Source organism: Leucopleurus acutus, assembly GCF_964270905.1.
Source record: "Leucopleurus acutus genome assembly, chromosome: 19".
NCBI lineage: Eukaryota > Metazoa > Chordata > Mammalia > Artiodactyla > Delphinidae > Leucopleurus > Leucopleurus acutus.
This window is the reverse complement of record NC_139161.1, coordinates 48,591,326-48,605,370: the sequence shown is the minus strand read 5'-3', so window position 1 is coordinate 48,605,370 and position 14,045 is coordinate 48,591,326. Positions and strand designations below refer to the sequence as shown.

Genomic DNA, 14,045 nt, shown 5'->3' with positions numbered 1-14,045 from the left:
GCATAATAAACACACAGAAGTTAGTACAACTTTTGTGATATAAGAATAATAGTTGAGAGAGATGGCGCCGGGGCAAGTGAGAGCCAGACGGGCACTGGGCGACTCTGTGCCTCGAGGAGGAAAAATAATTAAGCGTGGGCAAAGGAGATCCTAAGAAACCAAGAGTCAAAATGTCATCATATGCGTTCTGTGTGCAAACTTGCCGGGAGGAGCACAAGGGGAAGCACCCAGATGCTTCCGTCAACTTCTCAGAGTTTTCTAAGAAGTGCTCAGAGAGGTGGAAGACCACGTCTGCTAAAGAGAAAAGAAAGTTTGAAGACATGGCAAAAGCGGACAAGGCCCATTATGAAAGAGAAATGAAAACAACTATCCTTCCTAAAGGGAAAACAAAAAAGAAGTTCAAGGATCCCAATGCACCCAAGAGGCCTCCTTCGGCCTTTTTCTTGTTTTGTTCTGAGTGTCGTCCAAAACTCAAAGGAGAACATCCTGGCCTATCCATTGGTGATGTTGCAAAGAAACTGGGAGAGATGTGGAAAAACACTGCTGCAGATGAGAAGCAGCCTTAGGAGGAGAAGGCTGCTAAGCTGAAGGAAAAGTACGGAAAGGATATTGCTGCAAACCGAGCTAAAGGGAAGCCTGATGCAGCAAAAAAGGGAGTCGTCAAGGCTGAAAAAAGCAAGAAAAAGGAAGAGGAGGAAGATGAGGAAGATGCAGAGGATGATGATGAATAAGTCGGTTCCAGCGCAGTTTTTTTTTTCTTGTCTATAAAGCATTTAACCCCCCTGTACACAACTCACTCCTTTTAAAGAAAAAAATTGAAATGTAAGGCTGCGTAAGATTTGTTTTTAAACTGTACAGTGTCTTTTTTTGTATAGTTAACACACTACCGAATGTGTCTTTTTTTTTTTTTTTTGCGGTACTCAGGCCTCTCACTGTTGTGGCCACTCCCGTTGCGGAGCACAGGCTCCGGATGCGCAGGCTCAGCGGCCATGGCTCACAGGCCCAGCCGCTCCGCGGCATGTGGGATCTTCCCGGACCGGGGCACCCATGTCCCCTGCATCGGCAGGCGGACTCTCAACCACTGCGCCACCAGGGAAGCCCTCGAATGTGTCTTTAGATAGCCCTGTCCTGGTGGTATTTTCAATAGCCACTAACCTTGCCTGGTACAGCATGGGGGTTGTAAATTGGCATGGAAATTTAAGGCAGGTACTTGTTGGTGCACAGCACAAATTAGTTATATACGGGGATGGTAGTTTTTTCATCTTCAGTTGTCTGTGATGCAGCTTATACGAAATAATTGTTGTTCTGTTAACTGAATACCACTCTGTCATTGCAAAAAAAAGAAAAAAAGTTGCAGCTGTTTTGTTGACATTCTGAATGCTTCTAAGTAAATAAAATTTTTTTATTAAAAAAAAGAATAATAGTTAATTTTTTGAGTGCTGAGTCACAGAGCTATAGCAGCTTCCTCTTCAAGCCTCCTGGGAGGTAGCCTTCCCAGGTATGAGATGAATAACTCCATCCTTCCTATCTTATGATTGCTTCCCTCCGCCATGGACTCAACTGGGCTCCTGTGACTCTGAAGAGCATTCTTGTTCTTTGGCTCAAAAAAGGTTAGCCTCAAGCCACCTGCATGGGCAGGAGGTCCCACCGTCCTCTTCTTCCCCGGCTGTTATCTTGGGCGGGTATAGCTGGCCCACATCAGTCTTGGAGCTAGCTTCCCTTCCAGCCTTCCTACCGGTGAGCCTGCATTATGTTCATTTGTCCTTCACCTGGTTCCTGATCAATGAGCTCCTTCTCTGGGCTAGGACCTCGGGATACAGAAGAGGGAAAAGGCCCTGCCCTCATGGACCTCACATTCCGGGGGAGCCACAGACAATGAACAAATAGGCAAATAAGATAACGTCAGGTCGTGGAGAGCTTTTGACGAAAGGAAAGGAGGTGAGGAAGAAGCTGCTTTACGTCAGATGGTGCTTGGCTCACAATAGGGCTTTGCACGTTGCCTGAAACTGATTCCGACCACGTGCCCTTCATGTCTGTGCTTCGCCAGCACGTTCCCAGGACAGCCTCCTTCTCTGTCCCTGCAAGCATTCACAACTGCACATTCAGGATCGCATCGCCGCACCCTTCCTGATACTCTTGCCTCAAGCGCTAGCGCCATTTCGGTCTTTTCTCTGTATGATCTGAAATCTGCCCTCTAGAGTTTAGGGCATTTGTCTGACCTCCCATTTCCTGAATATCAAGAGTTCCCAGGTGGCCTGAGTCACCTTTCCCAGGGTTCCTGTCACGTCACATCATCATCCAATTAATTCTTCCTCTTTGGGCAGAACTGGATCCAGAATACCTGTCCCCTCACTGCTTCCTGTACCTTCAGAAATCGTCATTGAGACAAGAGAGAGCACATGCATTGCTCTTAGCTAAACAGGACTCCTGGCAGATGTCTGGGTAGGTGAAGCCTCCCGTCATCTCTGAACCTTATTCCTGGGGCCGGTTTGGGGAGATGCGGTAAGAGCATGGTCCCTGTTCTCTTGCTGGCCAGCACATGGTGTACCCCCAAATGACATCACTTCCATTCTTCTTTTCCACCCCTGGGAGGAAAGACCTGTTCATTCTTGCCTTCAAGGGGCCTGCTAATTTAGAAGCTGGTGCAAAGAAGTTTTGATGGGGAAAGTGGGAAGAAAGGTCCTGGGTCAGGTCTAGCAGAAGCCTTGGGAAGGGGTGTGGCAGCAGCAGGGCTCCCGGGGATATCTCCATCGAGACTGCTAACACGGCTCATGTCTGTCCGCAGTGTGGAAGAAGAGTGGGCGGGAAGGAGCCTGGGAGCAGGAAGCTGGGTGCCCCTCACCGGACTCAGGATCCCAGCTGGGTTCTCTGGCATGGCGGAGGAGAGCGACAAGAAAGGAAGGGCTGGCTCTACCCAGGTCAAAGCAGGGACTGCCCAGCAAATATACCAGCCACTCTCCCTCTTAAAGAGGAACCAGCGGGACTTCCCTGGCAGTCCAGGGGTTAAGACTCTGCGCTTCCACTGCAGGGGGCACAGGTTCTATCCCTGGTCTGGGAATTAAGATTCCCACATGCCACACGGTACGGCCAAAAATATAAAATAAAAGGAACCAGTTGATGATCTCCAGGCATCGTTTCACTTGAGATTCATGATCTTCCTGATAGAAGGCAGGGAAAATATGATCATACCCATTTTACGGAGGAGAAAGCAAAGAAAATGATTTGCCTCAAATCACTCAGTGCATTCTAGGCTTGACAAGCACCCCGGCTGACAGACTCTTTCAAAGACCCTGGAAGGCCTCTTTGCCACTGAGGACTGTGGTTCCCCACTGGGAGTTTAGGGACCAGTGTGGGACTGCTATATAATAAGTACCGACTGGAGGGGCCTGGACAAAGGATGAGAGTAAGGGCAGTGGGTCCCCTTACCTGGAGGGAGACTCAAGGTCGGCACGGCTGAGGATGCGATGCTGCTGGGGGCTGTAGAGCCACTGGAAGGCTGTCAGTGTCCTCTCCTCAATTCGGAACCGCCCTTCCTGCACATACCTGCAGGCGAGACAGGAGAGAGTGAGGAGGTGGGCAGGCGGGGCTCTGCAGGGATCCTTTGGGAGTTGGCCCTACTTGCTAGAAAATGATAGATGAGAGGTACCTGTCCCCAAATATACCCCCTGCTCGTCTGCCAGAAAGCCCTGTTTCCAGAGAGCCGCCGTTAAAATTCCCTGAAGAAGAGGCAGCTACAGGGAGCAGGTTTCAACTCAATAGATGGAAAAACTTTTTACAAGTTAGTTGTCTGGGACTTCCCTGGTGGCACAGTGGTTAAGAATCTGCCTGCCAAGGCAGGGGACACGGTTTCGATCCCTGATCCAGGAAGATCCCACAGCCAGGGAGCAACTAAGCCCGTGCGCCACAACTACTGAAGCCCACGCGCCTAGAGTCCGTGCTCTGCAACAAAGAGTAGCCCCCACTCGCCGCAACTAGAGAAAGCCCACACACAGCAATGAAGACCCAATGCAGCCAAAAATAAATAAACTAAATAAATAAATTTATTTTTAAAAAGTTAGTTGTCTGGGGCTTCCCTGGTGGCACAGTGGTTGAGAGTCCGCCTGCCAATGCAGGGGACGCAGGTTCATGCCCCGGTCTGGGAAGATCCCACATGCCGCGGAGCGGCTGGGCCCGTGAGCCATGGCCGCTGAGCCTGCGTGTCCGGAGCCTGTGCTCCACAACGGGAGAGGCCACAACAGTGAGAGGCCCGTGTACCACCAAAAAAAAAAAAAAAGTTAGTTGTCTGAAGTTGAAAGGAGTCACTTGGAAGGAGTGAGTTCCCTGTCACCAGAGGTATGTAAGCAGAGGCTGGGCAGGGGATTCAAGCATCAGACAAGTGTCCATTCTCCAAGCCCTTTATAAGACTGAGACATTGGATTTCTTAAGTTCACAGCAGGAGAAAGTCTGCTCTGGAATGGGGGTCATGAGTCAGATGTCAGGATTAGATCTTCCAGAACCTCAAGGGTCACTCACAGGGTCCCAGCCACCCTCTGGATCGACAATCAGCCCAGAGCAAGGATCGGGGAAGCTGAACTGGGCAAGGTGAACACGAAAGGCTCTCACCCACCCTGGCCACCCATTCCTGGTAGAATCATAAATCTGTCCATTAATTCAGTATTTATTGAGTGCCCACGACAATGAGCAAAAGATACATAATCCTGCCATCCTGGAGTTTACAGTTTTGTGGGGAGAGAAGCCATCAAATAATCACATGAACAATGTATCATTTTAAACAGGCCCTCTCATACACTGCCAGTGAGATTGTCAATTGGTACAAGCCCTCTGCTGGATAGCCTGACAACATCTGTCTAAATTATACATGTAATTCCTCTGTAATCCAGCGATCCCCCTTCAGAGAATTTACCTACAGATTCTAGCATGTTGGACAAGGTAATCCGTGGCACTGTTTAATAAATAAATAAAATAAAATAAATTTATATTAAAAAACAATGTATCCTGGAGCTCTTTGCATGATAGCACACAGAGAATGCCCTCAATTAAAACACTTTTTTAAAAAAAAATTATTTATTTTTATTTTTGGCTCCATTGGGTCTTCATTGCTGCACACGGACTTTCTCCAGTTGCAGCAAGCAAGGGCTACTCTTCATTGCGGTGCGCGGGCTTCTCATTGCGGTGGCTTCTCTTGATGCGGAGCATGGGCTCCAGGTGCGTGGGCTTCAGTAGTTGTGGCACATGAGCTCACTAGTTGTGGCTCGCGGCTCTAGAGCACAGGCTCAGTAGTTGTGGCGCACAGGCTTAGTTGCTCCCCGGCATGTGGGATCTTCCCAGACCAGGGCTCGAACCCATGTCCCCTGCATTGGCAGGCGGATTCTTAACCACTGTGCCACCAGGGAAGCCCCAGGATATGTTGTTAAGAGAATAAAAATCAAGTGCAGAAAGGGCAGTATTAAAAAGGGGGAGAGAATAAAGTAGGAATTCCTATTTGCTTATCTTCATATGTAGAAATTCTGGAGACACAAAAGCTAATAAAAGTAGTTACCTGGGTAGGGGTAAGGGAGAGCTGGGGGAATGGTGGGGATGGGGGAGTGACTTTTTAACAGTGTGTCTTTTTATACAGGAGAGGTATTACCCATTATTCCAAATGTTTAATTGTGTGTGTGCGTCCGTGTTATGAAATTACAAACTGCATAAAGTGCTATGAAAAGAAAAAGTTGTGCAGGTGCTCTGATATTGCCCGATGGGGCACAGGCTATCTGCTGGGGGAGGAGATTTCCCAGAATGCAGGTTGCTGGAGGGCAGAGGGCTTTCATTGCTCCTATGATCTCCCAAACCAAAACGTCTGGTCCCCGCCTGTCTCCCTTCACTCTCTTCGATATGATCTGATGGGCATTTCAGTAAGATCATCCTGGTGGAAAAAGAGCAAGGTAGCCAGGTTAGATGTTCCTGGAGGGGTCCAGGTGGGACAGTGTTGGTTTGTACAGGGGATAGTGCTGGAGATGGAGAGAAATGGGAGGACTCAAGTGAGCGAAGGAGGTAGTGTCCACTGGTCCAGGGGATGGGTTGGACATGGGTGAATGGGAGACAGACAACAAAGTTGTTCCTGAGTTCCTGGTTTGTGCGGGCATCTGGCTGCAGTGCCATTCAAGCTGGACAAGGACAAGTTTGGGAGGGAAGATCCTGACTTTATGACTTCAGTTTGGGACATGACCTTCCTCCATGACCTGCTTCCTGCCCCAAGATGACTCCTGTCCTATAAAACCTGGCTCAAAACTTGTCTCCTCCAGGAAGCTTGCCCTGATTAATCCCATCCTATTCTGAGGATGAGTTTCTATGCCTTTCCCCATCCTTGGGCTCCTCGATATGCGCTCCCCCTCCTTGCCATAGCCACCCCTCCTCTCCCCGACTCCCATTTCCCCAAGGCAGGTGTAAGGGACTGTCCTCCACTCTTTGCAGACACCCTGACCTGGATGCTACTTCCCAGCTTCAGGTGACTAATTTTTCCACTGTGAGTCCCTGAATCCTCATCTGTAAAATGAGAGTACTAATAACACCCACTCTGAAGGGTTGTTAAGATGATTAAATGAGATAATGCCAGGGAAGCTTCTGTCACATGGTCATCATTATCTCCTTTCCTCCCCACCATCCCCATCAGTCCTCACCAGTCACTGGCTTTACCTGCTTCACCGATGACAGACAAACCCACTCCCTGCACTCTCTCCTCCAAGCTGCACGTCAAACCCCTCAGAACTGGTGGATCCCATTTTAGAGATGAGGAAAAGAGGCTCAGGGGACAGAAGTGAACTTGTCCAAGGTCACACATGCAGGAAGCAACAGAGGCAGGCCTCCTCTGCACCTTCAGCCCCTGGCATCCAGTTCCCTCCGTGCACACACACATCCTTTCCTCCTCCATACCAGCCCCCACTTCCCAACACAGATCTTGTCAGCTCCTCCCCTGCCCAAAAAGGTTAGTGGTTTCCCACTACATATCAACTGTCCTCCAAACAGCTCACCTGAAAGGTTTAATTCTTCCCCACTTTGCTCCCCGCCAGCCTTTCCCACCGTTACACGCCCCCCCCACCCCCGCCCACATTCACGCATACAGACCCCTGCATTCCCCATCTGTTTGTCCTTCTCCAGAGACGCTCTGCCTTTTCTTACCTCGGAGCCTTTGCTCAGGCTGTGCTCAGATCTCAGTCGCCCTCCCTCCATCTGAGTCTTGCCCTACCCCACCCCAACTGCTCAAACCACACTGCTTCTAAAAATCTGTCCCCACGCCCCCAGCCAGAATCCGAAGTTACTCCCAGGTTCCAGGGATGCTTTGCTTAACCTTGATCACAACGTTGCTCTCTGCCCGCGTGAGTTATTTATGTGCCTGTCTGTCTCCCTGCTAGAGTGCAAAGACTGTGTCTGATCTTCTCTGAAATCCCTGCCACACCCTCACCCAGCACCCTGTTCGACTGAGCCAGTTTCCATAAAAATCACAACAGCCACAGTGATCAACTCACTACGTTCTTGGGCAGTTTCTTCCACAGAATGCTCTGACACAGATGATCTCCATTAATGAATCCAATTTGGTAACTTAGTAAGTGTATTTGCTGCACTGCACTTCATTAAACATAGGAAAAACAGAACACCATCCATCCCCAAATATCTTCCCTATTAATCTGTTTTGTACCTGAAATTCTATTGAACAGTACACAGAAGGAGATTAAATACTGCAAAGAGTCAACCTTGTAAGGCACGAGCAGCCATTAAAACTTGAGCAAGGGGCTTCCCTGGTGGCACAGTGGTTAAGAATCCACCTGGCAATGCAGGGGACACGGGTTCGAGCCCTGGTCCGGGAAGATCCCACATGCCGCGGAGCAACTAAGCCCGTGCGCCACAACTACTGAGCCTGTGCTCTAGAGCCCGTGAGCCACAACTACTGAAGCCCTTGTGCCTAGACCCCGTGCTCTGCAACAGGAGAAGCCACCTCAATGAGAAGCCCACGCACCGCAATGAAGAGTAGCCCCTGCTCGCCGCAACTAGAGAAAGCCCACGCACAGCAACCAAGACCCAACGCAGCCAAAAATTTTAAAAATTAAAAAAAAACACTTTAGCAAGGACCAGCTTCTCAGATTATCCCTGGAAAAGTAGGCATCAAGACATGGGCATAGTCAGGGACATTTCAAAAGGAATGAGAAAAGGGGGGGAGGGGTAGAAGTTGCTCATAGTAAGAGTCCCCCAGTTGTGGAGGTGGGTGACACCTCCAGGAGGATGCAACCCATCACCAAAAGAGAGAAGGGTCAGGCACTTTACAGGTTACACTTATTTTTTCAGTTGAACACTGGGGAAGGTCAGGCAGGCATCGAAACCTGAACCTTGAAAACATTTTGCTAAGTGAAAGAAGCCAGTCACAAAGGACCACATACTGTAGGATTCCATTTATATGAAATGATGTCCAGACTAGACAAATCCAGAGAGCGAGAAAGGAGACGAGCGGTTAAGGCTGGGGGAGGGTGGGGTGGGAGGAAATGGAGGAGAGGGACTGCTGAAGGTTATGGGATTTCTCTGGGGGATGATGAAAATGTTCTAAAATTGACTGTGGTGATATTTGCACAACCCTGTGAATATATTCTCACTGAATTTTACACTTTGGGTAAGTTGTGAGGCACGTGAATTCCCATAAAGCTGTTGTTAAAATAAACAAATATCTAATAGCGCATACTGATATAAATAAGTGATTGAATAAATAAATGGGGAGGAAAGAGACAAATCTCGGGTGCGGGAGAATTCCAAACAATATATGGAAGCACTCTGTCCTCAAAGAGGTGAACCATAACTCCACTCTACTTAGACATGGGCTTCACAGAGTAACTTCCTTCCAAAGAGTATACACTATAGAAAGGGGGAGGGGAGCAACTTTACAGTGGAGAAGACTGACAAATACTACCTCAGCCAGGTGATCAAAGTCAACGTCAACATTGATAAGCTATGTTGATAGTATGTATCCTTGATATGATGCATGACAATGGCACTCTATCCTCGTGGTCTTTTTCCCCCAGAACTCATGACCCCAATCTAATAATGAGAAAAACATCAGACAAATCCCAATTGAGGCACATTCTACAATATGACCAGGACTCCTTAACACTTTCAAAGTCATCAAAAACAAGGAAAGTCCAAGAAACTGTCACAGCCGAGAAGAAGCATTACATTAATTACTAAATGCAATGTGGTATCTGGATGGGACCCTATAACAGAAAAAGGACATAAGAAAGCTAAATAACCTATGGAACTTAGTCAAAATAATATATCAACATTGGTTCATTATTGTAACAAATGTACCATACTAATGTAAGAAGCTAATAATATGGGAAACTGGGTGTGGGGTATACGGGAACTCTTTGTACTATCTTCTCAATTTTTCTGTAAATCTAAAACTGTTCTAGGGACTTCCCTGGCAGTCCAGTGGTTAAGACTTCGCCTTCCAAAGCAGGCAAAGGATCGGGTTCGATCCTTGGTCGGGGAGCTAAGATCCCATATGCCTCATGGCCAAAAAACCAAAACATAAAAAAAATAAAATAAAATAAAAACAGAAGCAATACTGTAACAAATTCAATAAAGACTTTAAAAATGGTCCACATAAAAAAAATCTTAAAAAAAATAAAACTGTTCTAAAATATAAAATTTACTAAGAAATAAAAAAGACATCTCCATGATAAAGAGCTTTTGCAGATTAATGTGAAAAAAATATATATATATAATGAGCAAATCAACATGGAAAAAAAGGACAAAGGAAACAAATGAGGAGTTTACAAAAATAGAAACACAAATGACCAATAAACATTAAAAAATCAACTTATATAAGAAATAAAAATTAAAACAACAGGGTTTCCCCGGTGGCGCAGTGGTTGAGAGTCTGCCTGCCCATGCAGGGGACACGGGTTCGTGCCCCGGTCCGGGAAGATCCCACATGCCGCGGAGCGGCTGGGCCCGTGAGCCATGGCCGCTGAGCCTGCGCGTCCAGAGCCTGCAACGGGAGTGGCCACAACGGCAAAAAAAAAAAAAAAAAAAAAAAAAAATTCCCTAAAAGGTCATCAGTAGAGGCTAGACAAAGAAATTATGGTTCAACTTAGAATGGAATACTTTACAGTCACTAAAAAGAATGTTGCCAGAGCACTTTGAAATGTTTTTCAAGTACTCACACAGCCTTAGCCTCTAGCCTCTGTCAGTTCCTTCTCCCAGATCTGAAGCCCCACCGTCATAAACTGGGCAACAGGCCCTCAGAAATAATCAGAAGCTAAAAAGTCATACATATCTAATAACGAGCTGAAGAACCCAACCAAATTCTAATTTAGTTTTTGGTACTTTATGGAGAGCTTGGAGGAGGAGCCTCCAAAGCAAGAGCTGCTCTAAAAGAGTAGGTAGACATCAGACATATTTGTTGCCCAATGAGTATTCACCACCGTCTCTCCCACTCAAAATTTTGTTGTTTGGGTGGACTTAACCCCAGGCCCCAGTTCCCAGGATGAGCGCATGACCCAGCCTGGCCAATATGAGCAGTCCATCCCCCTTGCCATGGTGATTGGCTGAAGGATGGCCATGTGACCCAAAACAGGCCAATGGGATGACATTCTGATAGAACCGCTGAGAAAGGGAAGCTGTCTTTCCCGGAGGGTTGTTCGTCTGGAGGGCTGCCTGCGGCTCCTGAGAGCCACCTCACTTCCACAACGGAATAAAAAGGGAACAGAGGAAAGAGTAAGGAGAGAGTAGGGCGTTATTTGGTGACATTATTTGAGCACGTGAATCCAGTTTTGCCTGAAACATGGAAAGTTCTTGGTGTTTTCAGTTACATAAACCAGTAAATTCCCTTTTTCTCTTAAGCCAATTTGAATTGAGAAAACCGACTCAATCTGAAATCCTGGAAGCAGAGGCCAAGGCTGATCATGTTGGGAGTGTGCCATGGAGTTCAGAAGGTGTCTTGCCTTCAAGAGTGCTCCCTGCCAGGGCTTCCCTGGCGGTGCAGTGGTTAAGAATCCACCTGCCGATGCAGGGGACATGGGTTCGAACCCTGGTCTGGGAAGATCCCACATGCCACGGAGCAACTAAGCCTGTGTGCCACAACTACTGAGCCTGCATGCCATGACTACTGAAGCCCGCTCGCCTAGAACCCGTGTTCCACAACAAGAGAAGCCACTGCAATGAGAAGCCCACACACCACAAGGAAGAGTAGCCCCTGCCCACCGCAATTAAAGAAGGCCTACGCACAGCAACGGAGGACCCAATGCAGCCAAAAATAAATAAATAGATAAATAAATTTATTTTAAAAAAAGAAAAGAGTGCTGTCTGATCACTCAAGTCACATTTTCAGGACCTTCTCAGAGCAATGGGCTTTTTTAACCAGGAGTGAAAGGTGACCTAAAACCTATATTAGGATACTAGGGACTTCCCTGGTGGTCCAATGGGTAAGACTCCGTACTCCCAATGCAGGGGGCCCAGGTTCGATCCCTGGTCGGGAAACTAGATCCTGCATGCATGCCACAGCTAAGAAGTCCACCTGCCATGACTAGAAAAAAAAGAAAGATCCCGCATGCCATGAAGATCCCGCGTGCCGCAACTAAGACCCCATGCAGCCAAAATAAGTAAATAAAATAAATAATAAAAAACAAATAAATAAAAAATTTTTAAACCTAATTAGGGTACTAATAATGATTTATGCTTCATCAGGTTCAGCCCAAGATCCAGCCCAGACAGGCATCAGGGCAGAGAGAGTCAGAGCAGGAATCCAAGCTCTGCCCCTTTAAAACTCTTCCTGTTTCCTCCTCCATGAAGTGAGGGAAGGAATCAAACTGCACAAAGTGATCTGGGAAGTTCTGGGGTCCTAGGGTGGTGCCTCCTTTCCAGGGAGAGGGCACTAAGTAACTGCCCACTCCCCACCAGATCTTCAAACAGATTAACTCTACTTTTATCTGATTTATGTACTGAGGTTTCATCTGAAGAGCAGCTCCACTGCTAAATAATAATTTTGATTATTTGGACTTTGATTCTTGGAACCCTTGAACAAAGGTGGGATGGGCTGAGCAGGCTGACCCACTGACCCCTCTCCTGCTCTGACATGCTGAGGTTTTTTTGACAAGGTGAACTTGGATGGGCAGCCAGGCCCTGTGTTCAGGAAATATGAAGCGAAACAGAGGAGGAGTTAAGCCCCTGGGGAAGCCCTGAGTTCAAACCCTGACTCTGTCACTTGCTTGCTGGGTGACATTGATTAACCACTTTCCTTCTCTGAGCCTCAGTTTCCTCATCTGAAAGAGGGGGGTGCTAATGCCTTCCCCTGAGTATCACTGTGAAGAGTAACTGAATCAGCCTGATTATGGTAGAGCCAGTAGGAAGTGCTCTGGAAGCCAGGTTGCTATTATTAACGATATTATTGTTGTTCTTTGTATTCAGGCTACAGAATGTACCTGGTGAGAGGTGTTCCGGAATGCTACTTCAAAGATGCTCCTGGCCCTGGTTTGGGTGGGATGATTTGCGATGGGGAGGGGTCCCAGCCAGACATTCTTGGAGTCCTTCCAGGGCAGGAGTGGGCTGAGCAGGCTGCCCTGCATTCTAAGTTCCGCCAAGCAGAGGTCAGGCCCCTGGTTGAAACGGCCCTGAACGTTCGGACAACAGGGACATGCGCCCAACCCCTTTGCGATGCGTCTGAAACCCTCTTGGCCTGCAGTCTAGCCACCTGACACCAGCAGGCTCTGATTTCCCAGCCTGGGTAGGACTCGGTGGGGTAGGGGCAACCACCCACCTACACGGGGACCTCTTCCCTCCCTTCCTAGGCCCCCCTTCTCAAACACCCTATCCCCCAATTGCCCACAACCACCGGTCCGCGTGTAGGTGAACTGAAGCACCTCCTTGAACAGGAGAGGTGAGAATTGTAGGTTGTGCCCTCTTGGGCGGGGCCCAGTCCTTGGCCGACCCCGAGCAGCAGAAGGAATGAGGGTAGGAGGGGGTACCCCACTGCACAAAGAGAGCTAAGGCGCGGGGAGGAAAGTGAGGAAACCCCGCAACGAGTCTGTAAAGAGGACCGGGGTCCCTCCAAAGCCTGACGTCAGGAACAGGGTCCAGGGTACCGGCGACGATCGCTCTGGAGAACCGCAAAGACCAAGCTCGGAGACGCCGGATGGGGATGACCAGGTAGCGCAGCGCCTCTCGTTAAACCCGGCCCCTCTGCCTCCGCACGAGAAGAAAGTTCGGGCCAGCGCCCCCGCTCCTTCCCGCGCCCGGCCCAGCCCCAGCACGCGGGGCGCGAGGGTTCGCGCCCGCACCAGGCCCCGCGCCCGCCGGTGCTCACTCACCAGCGCACCAGCTGCCAGCGCTTCTCCCCCGGCGCCCGGCGACCCGTCATGCCTCCCGGCCGGCGCCAACTCCCTATCCGCCGCGGGTCTCACGGTGGAGGCGGCTCCGGCTGCCGCAGGCCAGTGCCGAGGGCGCGCTCCGCGGCGCGGGTCCGGCGGGCGGGGCGGGCGCGAGGCGACTCGGCCGGAGCCCAGGCGGTGCGGCCTGCAGCGCGCATCCCCCACGGGCGGCCGCCGGCCCCGCCCCTGGAGCCGGCCGGGGCTGGGTCACCGCACTCCTTGCCGCGGCGACGAGACCGCAGCCTGTCCGCCTCTCTGCCTTCACCCACGCCCCGCCTGCCCAGCGGCGCAGCAGAGCGGGCTTTCTGTGGAGCACGGGGACAGGAGTCAGGTTCTCCGAATTCCACTGTGACGGAAACCTGACTTGCTGAGTGACTCGAGAGGATTCACTTAATTCCTGTGCCTTACTTCCTCATGACACCTGTTCCATCTACCCAGACAGTTATGCATAAAAATAATTAAACTACTATAAATGCTTTACAGATGCGTCTTACAGATTATTGAGCTATTTTAAGGTAACAATAATTAAAACAGCATGGCTTTGGTCCAGCCCGCTGCCTGACCCTAGGATCAGCTCCACCCAGGCCTTCAAACTACTTTCACCCAGAACTTTAGTTTGAGTTGAGCAGAGACCAACATGGCCCACAGCGTCCTGGG

At 49.2% G+C, this 14,045-nt stretch overlaps 1 protein-coding gene and 1 pseudogene across 2 annotated transcripts in view; one reads left to right on the top strand and one right to left on the bottom strand.

Moving 5' to 3' along the window:
• The window catches only part of RAP1GAP2 (RAP1 GTPase activating protein 2), a gene marked incomplete at both ends in the record, with an annotated part of 210,207 nt that extends 196,829 nt beyond the window's left edge, over positions 1 to 13,378 (bottom strand). Inside the window, 2 exons of the mRNA XM_082861620.1 lie at positions 3,427 to 3,543; positions 13,329 to 13,378. Of these exons, the coding sequence (XP_082717746.1) occupies positions 3,427 to 3,543; positions 13,329 to 13,378 (167 nt within the window). The remainder of the gene's footprint in view (positions 1 to 3,426; positions 3,544 to 13,328) is intronic.
• On the top strand, positions 144 to 1,053 carry LOC309975128 (high mobility group protein B1-like; annotated as a pseudogene). Its single transcript has one exon. The product of its transcript is annotated as a high mobility group protein B1-like (transcript).
• Positions 13,379 to 14,045: the final 667 nt, after the last annotated feature.